This window comes from Capsella rubella, unplaced genomic scaffold (assembly GCF_000375325.1).
Source record: "Capsella rubella cultivar Monte Gargano unplaced genomic scaffold, Caprub1_0 scaffold_2, whole genome shotgun sequence".
Classification (NCBI taxonomy): Eukaryota; Viridiplantae; Streptophyta; class Magnoliopsida; order Brassicales; family Brassicaceae; genus Capsella; species Capsella rubella.
The window spans coordinates 6,839,226-6,856,178 of NW_006238922.1; the positions used below are offsets into that span (position 1 = coordinate 6,839,226).

Genomic DNA, 16,953 nt, shown 5'->3' on the forward strand with positions numbered 1-16,953 from the left:
TAGAGCAAGATATAGATTATGATTGGAGCAAATGTTGCTCTAAAATAGAGTGGGGTTGGAGATGCCCTAACCGTTAACCGTAAAGATAATCAGTCATAGTTATACAAAAATATTAACCGTGACTGTTATCAACCATAACCGTTTAAAATCGTTGGTTAACCGTACATATAATTAACCGTACGGTTAAACTTTTAATAAAAATTATTACATTAAACAATATTTTAAATGGTTAAATGTGTAAACTAGTAACTCTAATCTACTCCACTACTCATTTTCAATAATCAAATCAAAAATAATTTAGTTTAAATATTTATAGGTTCGTAACCATTAATTTATTAGTTGTGTGAGTCTGAGGTCTTTAGTTTTTCTTTTCTTTTTATTTTTCTTTATCGGCCCTCTTCGGAGAAGTGACGCTGCGGGAAAAAAATGACATAAACAAAGGCAAAAGCACGACTAATCCGAAATTTTTTTTATCGCTGGGGGATGGGATTCACTAGCGATTCATTGTTTGTCTTCGTCGAAACGTAGAACCAGTAGCTGCGATAAGGAGATCTGTATTCTATTTCTAAGTCGCTGACGCAGCGATTTGTTACTGAATCTGTCTTCTAATTAAGGTTTTGAGATGGGTTGGCTGAGGAAGAAGAAGAAGAAGCCAACAGAATCCGAGATAGTAGCGATCGAGAGAGGGGCAAAGTTGTTAGAAGATCTAATCGAATGTTGCGATGGCAAATCCAATCCAATCAAATTCTTCTCTGCTGACGAGATCATCAATGCCACCGACAGTTTCAGCGTGTATTCTAATCATATGTCCGGATTAGATGGTTATGGCTTCCACGGGACTGAATGGTATTCAGGTAAAAACGAGAACCACCCCAAAATACTGGTCAAGAAATACCGTTTAAACGGAAAGGAAAATATGATCTGCAGGGACATAGCAGTATCATCGATGGTGAGTGGTCACAAAAACTTTATGAAATTGGTTGGATGTTGTCTTCAGTCTGAAAATCTGGTTATAGTTTATGATGATGTTAAAAAACATAACAAATTAGATATAAGTAAAGAGACGTGGAAAAGGAGAATGAAGATAGCTGAGGATATCGCTACTGCTTTTGCTTACCTTCACACTGCTTTCCCTAGGCCCTTCGTGTATAGGACGTTGGCTCTTTCGAATATCTTACTGGATGAAGATGGGGCTGCTAAGCTGATTGATTTCAAATACTGCATCTCAATTCCACAAGGAGAAACATTTGTCAAGGTTGACATAGTGGCTGGAACAACCTTTATAAATTAGATGTATAAAGATAGTTTTTTTTTTGTTACTTTTACAATTATTAATAATTATATGTATAAAGAGAATAAAATCTATTATGAAAATAAACACCCATATACTCACTTATTTGCATAATGAGATTTCACTTATATTTTTTAGGTGAAAAAAAAACTATGTATTTTTACGTTTTCTAATGCGATTATGCAAATTTTCTTGATTGGTAAACTTTTTGCATAATCGCAATATATCTCTAAACCCAAAAATCCGAAATACCCGACCCAAACCCAAACGGGTACCCGAACGCCTAGGCCTACTTTCAACACTAATTAGTCATTCGATTACCATGTAACGCTCATGCATGTTTAATTTGCTCGGTTTGACTCTTTTTGGTTCCGATTGAAAACACGCAGAATGGTATTTCTAGGTTTTGGGTTCGGGTTTGGATCGGATTTTTCGGATCGGGTTCGAATGGGATTTTTGGGTCCGGGTATTTTGCCTAGGCCTAGCTGTAAGCCTTTAGTCAAATCTGATTACCGTAAGTTTTCGATGTCAAAAAGATAAAATTAATAAATAAATACTCAAAGGGTAGATATATAACACCAAATCATCCCAGTAGCCATACACACTGCAGATGGACACTTGCACGATAATATATATACTGAACTTTGGTGATCCTCTAATTAAAAACATAACATAAAGTAGATTGAGAAAAGAATAGAAACGAATATTATCCGAAACTTTCTCAAAAATTTTTACGTTCATGCCGAAGAGAATGATTCCATATTTTGTGACGTTTATGGAGAAGGACAAGGGGATTGATGGTTCGCTATAAGAACACCATCCACGATGAGCAAGTATGCAAGTCGGAGCCTCCAATTACTATCTGTTGACTGAAATCATGAAAATCTAGGACAAACCACACATTTTGTAACATCGTATAACAAATGTAAAATATAAATCCTATAAATCCCTAGCGAAGTTATTAAGTATGTAAACAATTGTCCTTCAAATTCTTCAAATTGGCTCATTTGAGTCAGTTTTAGTTATTTGATGACAAAAAAAATAAAATTGTCTTATTTAGTTATGCACTTATTTCTTCGAACATTTTAAACTTAGAAAGCGGATAAGTTGGCACGCCAAGCGCGTGTTGAACCGCTACTTTGTCTCTATGTAAACAATGTTCCTAACTCTTGGCTCAATTGAGTCTATTTATAAAAGCTGTTGACAAAAAAGAAAAATTTAAACTTAGAAAGCGAGATGTAGAACAGTCCAAGTCCTCATATATTTTTCGTTTGCAATTTTTAGTCCTTATGTGCTTATCTTTACGTAGAAAAGTCCAAGTCCACAAATCTCTTATCTACCATGGTGCATGCTATCTTTACGAGGGAGGACATCAGTATTGAATAGTCATGCACAAGAATTTTGTGAGTACCTTAAAAATCTGATCTAAATAATCAGTACCTTAAAAATCTGATCTAAATAATCCCATTTCGTTTACAACTCATTTTGTGAGGTCTTGAATCCTCTGGTCATTTGATTTCAAAGTAAAGTATATTTTTTTTTGGTTTAGTTTAAAGATGGATTGGTGGTGGAGGAGGAAGAGGAACAAGAAGCAAATATTAGCGAGAGGGGCGAAGCTGTTAGAAGATCTAATTGAATGTTGCGATGGCAAATCCAATCCCATCAAATTCTTCTCTGCTGATCAGATCCTCAAACTTACCAATAGTTTCAACTACTCTAATCATATTTCCGGATTAACTGGTTATGGATGCTACCACTGGACTAAATGGTATTCAGGTAATAACGAGAATCACCGCAAAATACTGGTCAAGAAACTCTGTATATACCAAGATGAAAATATTTGCCGAGACATAGCAATATCATCGATGGTGAGTGGTCACAAAAGTTTTTTGAAACTATTTGGATATTGTTTTGAGTCTGAATGTCCAGTCATGGTTTATCATGGTGTAAAGAATCATGGCAAATTAGATATAAGTGCACAAACGTGGAAAATGAGAATAAAGACATCATACGATATCGCGACTGCTTTAGCTTACCTTCACACTGCCTTCCCTAGGCCCTTCGTATATAGGAGTATGAGTCTTGGAAATATCTTTGTGGACGAATATGGTAACGCAAAGCTAACTGATTTATCTTACTGCGTCTCCATTCCACAAGGAGAAACATTTGTATGCGTTGATGATACTCCAGTGGGATTCTATGGTTACATTGTGGACCATAATTACCGGAAAAGTAGCATCATCTCAGAGAAAACAGATGTATTTTCCTTTGGATTTTTGATGCAAAGCCTTCTAGTTGGAAGTGAAAGATCTTCGAAGATTTGGGTAGAAGCTAGTGAAAAAGGTTACACTAAAAGGAATGTCAATGATGACACTTACCAATTTTGGCTATCAAAATTTGGTGTGGAAGATCGAAGAATGGATGAGATCGCAGATCCACATATGATAGAAAAGATGAATGATATTTCCGAGCAAGAGCTTTTTCAAATGAAAGCTTTCCTAATGTTCTCACTAAGATGCGTCGGTCTTAAAGGGGAAATCCCAACGATGGTGGAAGTTGCCAAAGAACTAAAAAATATCCAAAGATTTCTTTATACTACGGACTCCTTTTCTTCTTCAGGTGAAACCCAATTCAACTTTCTCCAAGACATTTCTTCCATAGTCGACTTGTCAAGCCATACTACAAACACAAAGGCATTTCTTACATGTATTGCATGCCTTCACATATTTCACGAAATGTTTCAATGGCTTATGTTGACTTGGTTTCGGTTTCTCAGAAAAAAGAAAAGAATGTGCTGAAAATAACCCGATTCTTGTTTGTAATAAAAGACATTTTTTTACTTTTGTCATATCTCACCTTAGTGCTTTGTGTGTGTGTGTGTATGTTTTGGCCTTCTGGGTTTGATCTATTAGGGATATAAAATCACATAAATTTAATATAATAGAAATATTTTTAGTCTCACAACCCGCAACCAAACATCGGAAATACATTACTAGGCCAATGATATATGAACTACAACATATATAATACTAGTTTAGTACCCGTTAAAATTAAAATTTATTATATCTTATAAAAAAATAATTTCCAAATTTTTTTTAATAAAAAATAAGAGATATTAATTTCATTTGGTAAGAGATTTATTTGGTTTGAAGTATCAAATAAACGTGTATATATATATATATATATATATATACATATATATCTCTTAAAATTCCTTATTAAACGTTAATTATAAAAATCTAGTAATGTCAAATTGACAATCACCAAAACATTTGGGAGCTACAGTAAAACCTCTATAAATTAATAATATTGGGACCATGAAAATCTATTAATTTATAGAGGTTTTAATTTATCGATAAATTAATTATTATTAATTTATAGAGAGATTTTTTAATTTGGAAAGTTTTTCCAAAACAATTTAAAAATAAAATCTAACAAAAACTCAAATGTGTATATATATACATATATTTTGATATTTTTACCTAATCATTAATTTATAATATTGATGGGACTACAAATTTACAAAGGATTTTCAAAAAAATTATGATCTTATTATTTTATCAAAATGTGATTAAAATTACACTGGTCCGAGTTGTACCAGAAAAATTTATTAATTTATAGAGAATATTAATGAGTATTAATTTATAGAGGTTATATTTGGGAGCTATTCACCATTACTCATAATATTGCTAAAATATTTTGAAAAATCTTAATTTAGCAATTATCCTGTAAAACATGATTATCCCATTTGTTTATTTCTTAACTTTAAAATTGTAGAAAATCATTCTCAGACTATGAAAATTAATTAATTATTATTTAATATGATGGTAAAGTTCTTTCAAATTAACATCAATCTAAAATATGATGTTAAATACAAATATAGTTATTTGTAAATAAATTCATATAAACAACGCAAATAAACATAAAGATTCTAAAATAAATTATAGTATCTTTGAGGAAAACATTAAAAAAATCTTTCAAATACGAATTATAAAAAACTACATATTTTCTTTAAAAATATTTTTAAAATTACTATATTACCATTTATATTGAACTTTGTTATCTTTAATTTAAGCTAAAAATATTATTTTTGAAATTCTTTTATTCACCCTTATGTTTTAGACAATGAAATTGCTCAATGGCATAATACATTCATACATAAATTAAAAATTAAACAAATATAACATATTATAAAATAAAAATCATGAATAAAATTATGTGTTTAGTTAAACTCAAAATCTAATTTATTTGTAGATTGTATATCCTAATTCTCCTTTATGAACCCAAATAGATAAATAAACTTGTTTAATTGTAAAACCTAAATCTCACTCCTCTTTAATAAACCCAAACCGATAAATAATCTCGTTTAATTATAAATTATAAACTATAATGAAGATTTATAAACTCAACATATAACCCTTATAATTGTAAAACCTATAACTGGCAAAACCAAAAATTAGGTTAATAGTTGAAAGAGAATTTTTGACAAATACCTCTTTTGGTGTACCCCGGTTTAAAAATACACCAATTTCTATCTATTTTAAAAATATATCTTTTCAAATATGAAAAATTGTATACTTTTATATAGTTTATATGGTACATCTAGATCATCATTACTATTGGGAGACTCAATAAAAATATTTATAAAGTTTTAAAAAGGTTCTAAACGGCATTTATAAGACTTTTATAAGGTTTTTATAAGGTTTAAAAAGTTTTTATATGTTTTTTAAATAATTTTAAAACGTTTTTAAAAGGTATTTATATGGTATTTAAATTTACACACATAGAAAGATAATTTGTGTCTAAATATAAATAAGCTTACACATTTTTTTTATAAATATCAATTTTTTTAACTTTTTAATTATCAAAAATACCCCTTTTCCATACCACTTTTTAAAAATACCCCCATTTCAAACTTTATTAAAAAAAACCACTTTAAATGTTGAAATTTATCCAAATATGTGTGAAAACTTATAAATATACCTATAAATTACCTTTATATATGTTTAAATTTTTATATATATTTCATAAATAGCGTAAAATAACTTATAAATATCTTTTAAAAACCTTATAAACCCTTTTAAAAACCACTTAAAAACCTTATAAAACTTGTAAAAACGATTTAAAACCTTTTAAAACATTATAAAATATTTGTATCAAAATTCCAAGTAGTAGTTATTATATAGAAGTACCTTATAAACCATATAAAACTTTATAATTTTTCATATTTAAACATGGATATTTTTGAACATGAATAGATAAAGGAGGTATTTTTGAAAAGGGGTACAATATTTCTCAAAAATTCTCTTTAATTTTTTATAATCTTTTTTTAATGTTGTTTAAAAATTCTATTTGTATCTTAATATTAACAAAATTAGATATAACATATTGCGACATCTTATGTTTTTACTTGACACTTATCATGATCACGTGAGTTAGTAAATTTAAAAACCAAGTTTTGACATATAATCTCGTTTAATTGTTAAACTTAAACCATAATTTTAATTAATAAAGATAAAACATAATTTTTATTTATCATTTATATACCCAAACCAACAAATAACCTGATTTAATTGTAAAATTAAAGTTTAAACCTTAATCCTCTTCTGTAAACAAAAACCGCCATATATTTTTGTTAATTATAATTTTTAAATCCCTATCTTATTAATAAACCAAATTGACATAACTGAAATTAGATTATTTGTTTAATTTTATTAACAATTTTTAATATATAATTCTTTATAATATTTATTTTATATATTTTCTTCTTCGATATGGTTAATAATATTTCTATTTTATCCAAATATTAACAAAATTAGCTATGCCACGTGTCAACATCTTATCGTTTATAATTGACACGTGTCACGATCTTGTTAACGGCTTAGTTTGAAAACCAAGGTTTATATAATAAGATGATTAGGGCCGGCGCAAGATTTTGGTATGCTTAAAGCAAAAAATATTTTGATCCACTAACAAAACACTGCAAAAAAAAAAAAAACAAAACAAAAACTGCATACATCTGGCGCGAACGCGAGACTTGTGCAGCAAAAGAACATACTTTCACCACTAGACCATTAAACATTCAGTAAAAATATTTTTTTGGTCAATGCCGGTCAATGTTGGTCAACGCTGGTCAATCATTGTTAACGCCGAATTCCGACGAATGGTGTACCGGAATAAAAGGATTGTGATGTTGACCATATGTTGACATATAGTTGATATATGTGGGCATGCAATACATATAGTTTGTGTATGTAGCTATACATTTTCAAAGTTGAGATGTGTAGTCATAGTTCGTCTAGCTAACTATAGCTTTTCCTAAAATATTGCCTCCGAAACTACTTATGAATATTGCTACCCAAAGCGACTTCATCATCATCATCATCATCATCATCATCATCATCATCATCATCATCATCATCATCATCATCATCATCATCATCATCATCATCATCATCATCATCATCATCATCATCATCATCATCATCATCATCATCATCATCATCATCATCATCATCATCATCATCATCATCATCATCACCATATTCTTCTTTTTCATCATCTCCTAATCTATGAATGTGAATTTCCATCTTCAATATAGAGCACTCATCTAGGGCATAAGGAGGAATCAACGTATAGTTTTTTCACATGTGTTTCAAAAATTCACTTTTTGAATCCTAGTTATCTCTACTAATACCTACCTAAAAGTTTGACATCTCTTCCGGAAGAATATCGAAGAATGATTCAAAGCTTGAGTCAAAGAGGAATAAATGGGGGAGTGTAAATATTTGCCAGTTTTAGTTTTAGTTTGGTGTTTCAAGTTATGTTTTATTGTAGGACATAATGAGTCTATCGGGTAATGGGTGTTAGCTACTTTTTTAGTTTTCTATATAAGTCATGTCTCACAATCAGAGCAAATAGAAAAAAATTATTCAGAAAAAGTATCATTCATTATAAAGTGTTTTTGTCTTATCTGTATGTCTTACAGCTTTTCTCTATTCGACACATCTGTTTATACAACTTTGTGGTTTGTAAAACTAAATTATACTTGTACGTGACCATATAACATGCTCTGGTCTCGGGCTTGAGGGGATATATGGGCTTAGACCCAGAACATCTTTGATTATTCAAAAAAAAATTAAGTTATACTATCTTTCTTTTTACAACATAGATGGTATCGTAGCAGAATTCCCCAACTCCTTGAGTAATAGGTGCAGTACAGTTCATCGTCACATACAATCCATGTTCCTCCTTGAAGCACTGAAGAACAACCAATGTACCATATTCATGTTTCTGAAAGACTAATATCTTCTCACTGATGTGTAACCATGCATCATCGTAATTTCCACACATGAACCTTGAGCAACTAGCCTTGTGGCTGGTATTGTAATGACGGTAGAGATCTCGTACACGTCCATGTAGTTGCGGTTTGGTGTAGGAAAGTAGCACCGAGTAAAATAGCAATCATCTTGATGGACTAACTCTTTGCCATAAGAGAATTTCTTTGGGCAGCCATGATTGGCGTCTGGGCATGGGACATTGATTGCTTCCACAACTTTATCCATTATTAGACATCGGTAGTTACCAATGGGAAAAGTGCAAGAAGTGCTGGTATTACTCATCAGCTTAATACAACGAGAAGAGCAAGCTATATGTCCATTTTCACACTGAGATGTAAAACTCATGGTTAGTTAATATCATCAAAGTTGTATAGAGCAGACTAAGAGAATGCAGTCAAGAAATTTTTTTAGAAAATCGAAATAATCATTTATCATGTTTCTTTGACCAAAACTTCTTGGTCCCATATGAATCACTGTTATCCTAAAGTCTCATACCAACAATATCATCCTTCTCGGACTGGTAAGTAGTAAGATTATTAAATTTTACCACCAAACAATTATAAAACAGGGAGGAAGAGAGAGACCTGAAAGACTTGCCGTTCCTCCAACATTCTCCATGGAGATTAGTGTTTGCCTCTTTGGTCGGAGTATATAAGAGATGTGGTGGTGGTCTGGTGGAGGCTTTTAGTGCTTCACTACTTATATATACGTACAGAAAGAAATGGTGGCGTGCCTAAACCATTCTTTCTTTACATGGAATGATTTTTTTCTAACTTTAGATTCTTTGACTATCACTATAAATAATATACAATTAATTTACATTAGTTTCTCATTTTGGCGTAATTTTGAAAATACAATGTTATCAATAATCTTTTTTCCCGGAAATACTCATTCTCTACTATTTTCATTAAAAACCTTATCTTTATCCAAATATGTTCGTAAACTTATAAAAATATACATAAATTACTTTTTGAAATCTTATAAATATTTGGATTTATTCTTTGAGTAGTAGTTCCTACCTTTTAAAACATTATAAATAATTGTATTTTGGAAAATGATGGATTAAATGAATTTGTCAGATATAATAGATTTCAATGTAATTATAAAAACATTTGAATATGTTTATAGTCCATATATATACAAATCCGCATTTTCCAGTGTAGTTCTCATCTTTAATCATAAAAGACGGATTGAACATGAAGCCACCATCTTGGGAATGTTATTTAGTTCTCTCACTTTCTGAATTTCTTTTCCAAGTCTCAGTGTACTAAACTCGTTTAGCCAGAGTACACGAGAGGTTATGTCTCTCCAGAGCCATAGGTGCAACCGTGCAATACGGTTTACAGCCACATACACACCATCCCAAAAGCTAAACTACGATCAAATCACCCTCATTCTTTTCTTGCATGATGACAATCTTTTTCCTACTAAGTTTCATGCCAAACATTACACTGTTCGAGGTAACTCCCATCACTATAATGTGCACTGCAAACATGGCTTTTAGATCCGTGTAACGCTCGGTTTTAACAATTTGTTTTTAATTGAGAAATTAATTGGGTTTTCTTAGGCTAAACCCTAGGGCTCGTGTTTAAAGGGGAATAATCGACTCTAGGCTTTTCAATAGCCGCTTTTGTCTTTTTCTAGAAAGAGAAAAGTTCCTAAAAGTTCCAGAAAGTTTTTGTGAGTCTTCTAGAGAGTTTGGGTGATTGTTCTTGAGGGACCTAGGAAAGAGAATGGTAGTTTGTTGCTATGGGTGTTAGTAGAGTCATATTCTCCCTCTGTTCTTGTGCTTTTGTCCCTGTTCATTCCAATCAAAGGGTGAGTGCATAACTATGGCTTATCTAAGTAGTCTGATCATTTTTTGGGTGATCTCAAGATTGTTTGGTTGATTCGTTTTCTTGTGTGATTGTTTCTATGTCTTGGTGACTCTGGGCAACCCCTTGGAGAGTCGTCATCGTCCTTGGAGTGTTTAGAAGTGGAGATCCAGAGCGAGCAGAAGTGACTGGAGCAATCTGAGAGCATCAGTGTCGATCGACACCAGTGGTCGGTGTCAATCGTCACAAGTGAAATGTGTCCCGAGGATGATATCGAATGGCGATTGACACCAGTGTTGGATGTCAATTGACACTACTCGTGATTATGGGGTTCGGGTGCGAGTGTCGACCGATACGAGTCCTCATCAGCGGCTGAGTTTGTCTTGTTTGATGCTTGTGTTTGATAGAATAACGTAAATGTAATTGATACTGTTTTGTGGATCGCCCAATGATTGCCTCACTATGTATTTTTGGCAATACTTATGCATCTTTTGTTTGTGATGTAGGTAAAAAGCAAAGTGTGATTCTGAAATCAAGGCAGTGGAGGATGATCTAGGGACTCTATATTTTATGTGTTGGATTTATGACATTGTTAGGATGTTAGAATTTGAAATTTGGAAGCATGTTTTTTTTTTTGTCAAACCTGGAATTTAGAGGCATATTGGGATTGTTGTTTTGCTGGAATATATGATTTGCTGGTTTCTGCTTTTGGTTCTTATTGGATTGATTTGTTATTTGTTCTTCCGCTGGTGGTTATTAATGATTTAGTTGGCTTAAATCTGAATTAGTCGGTTCAATCTGGTTTACTTGGTTTAATTTGGATGAGTCGGTTTAGTATGATTTAATTGGTAGAAACAAAAAAAAAACGGACCGGGTCTTTTTAATCTATGTAAGAACCAATATAGGTACAGTTTAGTATGAGCCATGAAAATGCTTAAAAAACATTAACATTCTCATGCCTTGATGCTTTAAAAACGAACAATTCTTGGGTTCACCCCTAGGGGTGAACTTATCTCATTCACCCCCTCTAAGCTAACCAATCAAAATTAACCATGTCATCTAATTAAATGAATTAAAATAATTTATATTATTATTTCCAAACCGAAATTAATTTGTTTAATTACAAACTTTAAATTCTAACCACTATTTTATTAACCTAAACTTATTTATAATTTCGTTTATTTATAAAATCTAAACCCTAAAGTACTAATTTATCAACCCAAACCAAAATATAATCTTGTTTAATTAGAAAATCTAAACCCTAACCACTATTTTATCAACCCAAACCAAAATATAATTGCATTTCATTACAAAATCTAAACCCTAACCACTATTTTATCAACCCAAACCGAAATATAATTTTGTTTATTTAGAAAATATAAACCCTAACCACTATTTATAAACCCAAACCAAAAAATAAATTCATCTATTTATAAAATCTAAACCCTAACCATTATTTTATAAACCCAAACCGAATAAAATTTCCTAAATAAAAACCCTACAGAATTTGTTTCCTTAATTTGTTTTATTTTATGATTTTAATTTTGATTTATTTTTTAAATAGAAAATGACATGGCACATTATTATATTTTGATTGGCTAATTAAGAGGGGGTGAATGAGATAAGTTCACCCCTAGGGGTGAACCCAAGAATTTTTCTTTAAAAACACAAACTTCTTTTATGACATTCTCAATGTCTCTGCACCGTATATCTCTTGTTCGGTTTGACGCTGCACAAGATAACTTAACCCGTAAAAGATTTTAAATATAGACAACCCGCAGAAAAAAATAATCATATTTATGTAAACTAAAACTCGTTCAATCATATTTATGTACAATATTATTCTATTTTAAATATTTGTAGAGTTAAAATATTAATAATACTTTTAATTTTTGTAGAGTTTAAATATTTTCATTATTTTAATATTCTATAAAACTTAAATAAAATATCAGAATTTCAGCTTTTTAAAGTTTTAATATTTATCACATTTTAAACTTGTTAAAAATTAAAATTTATAATATTCTGAAACTTTAATTTTTTTTTATTTCCTTAAATAAAGAACCAGATGAAGCTAATAAATTTTTTAATTTAGATACTTGAGAAAACAAAGTTCATGATCATTTGTAGTTGTAAACATATTAGTCTTATTTATAAAGGTTTTGAACTATTATCTAAAATTTTCTATCTTATGTAGACGTTGTACATATATTTTTTCCTTTATTGATTGAGTTAACTACGTCCGTTTTCAAAAATTTAAATTCCAAAATGTGTGAAATTTTTTTGTATTTTTATTATAAATATACTTTGTGTAATAATATAAATTTTAAACAAATAAGATTATATAAATATATTGGATAGAGATTCGGTTTATTAGAGAGAGATTTTAGGAATTTTTGAATGTAATAAATATTTGGTTTCCAATTTTGGGATTTACTTGTAATTTAATTACAAAATTTACTTTTAAGTTTTGTTATTAATTCAAATGGCAAGAGTTTGATTATGCAAATATTGCAAAATAAAAGGTTATAAGCGAAAATAGATTTTAGTACAAAATGTACTTAAAAAAATGTTAAGATAGATATTATTTCTAATCTGTTTTTGGTTTTTTACTAATAAAAGAATTTTTTTTGGACAAAACTCTATAAAATAATATACTTTCAATAATTTGGGCTTTCTGATAGTTTTTATATTATAAAAATCTGCAGCACAGGCTTTTGTCTACTGTTCAAGTTCCCTACGATAAAATAATATACCAATAAACAAAGAAAATAATACATTTCAAATATAAGAAAATGGAAAAGAAAAAAACGAGAACAAAAGAAAACATAATAGTTAAATTACATATCATATTCATGTGTTAGTGTTTGATTCGACGTGTGAGTTCATCCACATGCCTATATTATCTTAGAACTAACATTTATATTATTTTTTTCAGCACTCAGAGAATCGAGAGAAGCTTTAGGACAACACTATCAAGAGTATCTTAGAACTAAAATTTACATGGAAAATGATCTTACATGGGAAAGTATATATATAAAATATTTTCCCATGTAAATCTTACTTCTAAGATATTCTTGATAATGTTGGACTTATGGCGCGTGTTAGAGTGGAGCTCTAAACACTTGTTTTGATCGATGATAATTAATATATGAAAATAAATCATTATGCATGTTCCACATTCCTAACTTACATCGGAAACTTGAGTGGAGATGAGTTAAGAGCAGAATTGGGGGGACTTATATTTAATTCTCAAAATCTCAAAATATTGAACAAAATTCAACTTTGGGACGTATAAATCTTTACTTTTGGACGATTATATGAAATTTTACATATATTAAAATTATATTTAGTTACATGTAAATGGTGTTATTTATTAAAAAAGATATAAACTTATAGGAATGGATACGATACGGGAACATATAATTCGAAAACAAACATTATCTGAATTATGTCTCATAAAAAAAACAAAACATGATTAGATATAATTGTTATGAGATACGGTCATAGAGTTCAATTCACTTTCAACTTTCAAATATAAAACTATGAGTACGATACGGGGACATGTAATTTAAATTGCTAAATTTAATCTACACTTTCCTATTTATTTCAAATATTTGGACATGAAATAACAGGTACAAGAAGATAACGTATACTTCGGATAACAAAACTACAATAAATCCATGTATTAAAAAATAGAAATACCTAAATCTTTAGAAAACAAAAAGGGTAAAACATGAATCTTTGAATTGAAGAAAGTAATGAGAAATAAAGACGAAACTGAAATATCAATAAAATTAAAAATTGAACAAGGAATATTTAAACGAGGAATACGGGTATCCCGTCTAAATCTTATACCAAGTTTCTTATAATAAACATTGGCAAATGATTATGTTTTAAAAAGAAACGATTACAGGACAGAAATTTTATGGCAGATAGAAGACGGGACGGGACAGGGCGGGGTGGGACGGGACGGGACAGGGCGGGGTGGGACGGGACGGGACAGGGCGGGGTGGGACGGGACGGGTCAGGACGAGAAAGAAAGGGACAGGACGGATTTTCAATTCTAAACTACACATAAAACAATTCAAACTAAAGCCAAACCCAAATCTGATTTAACATCTCTAAGCAAACAGTTAGAAATGTTTTGATTAAATTTAAAAATAAACACATAATATCACTTATCATTTTCATTTAAATTATTTTAAAATTGTAATTTTAAAATTTTCTTATGTAATACAATATATATAGTTTACAACTGTATGTCTATATATAGTTTATCCAATAAACTCATATAACAAAATTTTACCAAAATAGCATATACATAAAAAAATCGTAATTTTGTAAAAATAACCCCGCACGTACGTGCGGGTCCATCACTAGTTCCTAACTTACATCGGAAACTTGAGTGGAGATGAGATAAGAGCAGAATTGGGGGGACTTAGAAAAGTCCAAGTCCTCAAACCTCTTTTTACAACATGGTAGAATTGAGTACCTTAAAAATCTTATCTAAAATATCTCATTTCGTTGTCGAAATTATTGTGTGAGCCTCAAAGGTCTTGAATCCTCTTGTACTTTCTCAAGATAGTTTTTGTATTGAGATGGGTTGGCTGAGGAATAAGGAGAAGAAGAAGCCAACAAAACCCGATATATTAGCGAGCGAGAGAGGGGCGAAGTTGTTAGAAGAGCTGATAGAATGTTGCGATGGCAAATCCAATCCCATCAAATTCTTCTCTGCTAATCAAATCCTCAAAGCCACCGACCGTTTCAGCTGGTCTAATCATATTTCTGAATTATCTTGTTATGGCTTCCACGATACCGAATGGTATTCAGGTAAAAACGAGAACCACCCCAAAATACTCTTCAAAAAATTCCGTTTAAACGGAAAGAAAAATATGATATGGAGGGATATAGCAGTATCATCAATGGTGAGTGGTCACAAAAACTTTATCAAATTGTTTGGATGTTGTCTTGAGTCTGAAAATCTGGTCATGATTTATGATGGTGTGAAGAAACATTGTCGATTAGATATAAGTAAAGAGACGTGGAAAAGGAGAATGAAGATAGCAGAAGATATGGCCACTGCTTTTGCTTACCTTCACACTGCCTTCCCTAGGCCTTTCGTAAATACATGTATTACTAATTTAAATATCTTAGTGGATGAAGATGGTGTCGGGAAGCTGACTGATTTCTCTCACTGCGTCTCAATTCCTCATGGACAAACATCAGTACAGATTGATAATCGAAAGGGATTCTTTGGTTCCCTTACGGACCTTAATTACCGGAAAAATAGAGTCGTCTCGGAGAAAACAGATGTCTTCGCCTTTGGAATTCTGATATTGCAAGGATTTCTAATTGGAGATAAAAGATCTATGAATATTTGGGTAGAAGCCAGTATTAAAGGTTACAGTGAAAGAAATGTTGGTGATGACTCTTATCATCAATTTTGGTTGTCAAAATTTGGGGTGGAAGAGCGAAGAATGGAAGAGATTGCAGATCAAGAGATGATAGAAAAGATGGGTGAAATTTCAGAAGAAGAGGTTTCTCAAATGAAAGCTTTCCTAATGCTTTCACTGCGATGCATCGGTCATAAAGGAGAAATTCCAACGATGGTGGAAGTTACCAAAGAACTAAAGAAGATCCAACGACCTCTCAATATTGCCGACTCCTCTTCTCCTTCAGGTGAAACACAATTAAACTCTGCTCAAGACATGTCTTCCACATTCGTCCTCTCAAACCAGACCACAAACACATAGGAGTTGCTTACGTCTGCTTTCAGGTATTTCACAAAATGTTTTAATTGGTTATGTTGACCTGGTTTTGGTTTCTCAGAAGAAAGCAAAGAATGTGCTTTTCGATTCTTGTTTGTAATAAAAACATTAGTGCTTTGTCAGATCTTTTCTTTTAATTTTGTCAGATCTCACCTTAGTGCTTTGTGTCTGTATGTTTTGACCTTTTGGGTTTGATCGACCCATCTGTTTTGATTAGTGTCATCAAGAGATTTGATGATATATGTGAAACTCTTGGATAGATACTATTTACTATGCATATCTACTTGTCTGCATAAGAATATTATGTTGAATGGGCAACAACTGACTTGGGTTCATCAATGTAGAACTGTGAACTCTATATGACTGTTTTGTAAAATTCGGGTTTCTATCTCACCAAACCTTCTTTTAACGATGACATTCATGTCTCAAGTAATGTTATACATAGATGTTATATAATTCAAAATCATTAAGCCACTTCCAGAGACCATAACTCTTGTCGAGAATACGTGTGGGAAGCTACGAAGATCATGAATATACGTACTAAAATAATAATGCACAAGGAGAAACATATGTACAGTTACTGATTTTAGTTCCACAAGGAGATTATATGGTTACATTACCAGAATAGTAGAGTCATCTCGGAGAAAACGGGTGTGTTTGCCTTTGGAAATTTTGATATTGCAATGCCTTCTATTTGGTAAAAATTAAACTTGAGTTTTCTATATTTATTTTAAGCAAAA

General features: G+C 31.2%; 3 protein-coding genes across 3 annotated transcripts; 2 read left to right on the top strand and 1 right to left on the bottom strand.

Annotated features, from left to right (window-relative positions):
• The first annotated feature begins 423 nt into the window (after positions 1-423).
• Positions 424-4,118, top strand: LOC17894328 (inactive serine/threonine-protein kinase At1g67470). The gene is made up of 2 exons (XM_006301652.2): positions 424-1,286; positions 2,816-4,118. The coding sequence occupies exons 1-2, from the start codon at positions 623-625 to the stop codon at positions 4,087-4,089; spliced, it is 1,938 nt and encodes a 645-aa protein (XP_006301714.2). The 5' UTR covers positions 424-622; the 3' UTR covers positions 4,090-4,118.
• A 4,316-nt stretch (positions 4,119-8,434) lies between these two features.
• On the bottom strand, positions 8,435-8,856 carry LOC111832147 (E3 ubiquitin-protein ligase SINA-like 2). Its single transcript, XM_023788484.1, has 2 exons — positions 8,608-8,856; positions 8,435-8,551 (listed from the first exon to the last, which is right to left on the bottom strand). Exons 1-2 carry the CDS (start codon positions 8,854-8,856, stop codon positions 8,435-8,437), a joined length of 366 nt encoding a protein of 121 aa, XP_023644252.1.
• Positions 8,857-14,991: 6,135 nt separating this feature from the next.
• LOC17895110 (probable inactive receptor-like protein kinase At1g65250) lies at positions 14,992-16,496 on the top strand. Its single transcript, XM_006300443.2, has one exon. The coding sequence runs from the start codon at positions 15,044-15,046 to the stop codon at positions 16,196-16,198; it is 1,155 nt and encodes a 384-aa protein (XP_006300505.1). The 5' UTR covers positions 14,992-15,043; the 3' UTR covers positions 16,199-16,496.
• Positions 16,497-16,953: the final 457 nt, after the last annotated feature.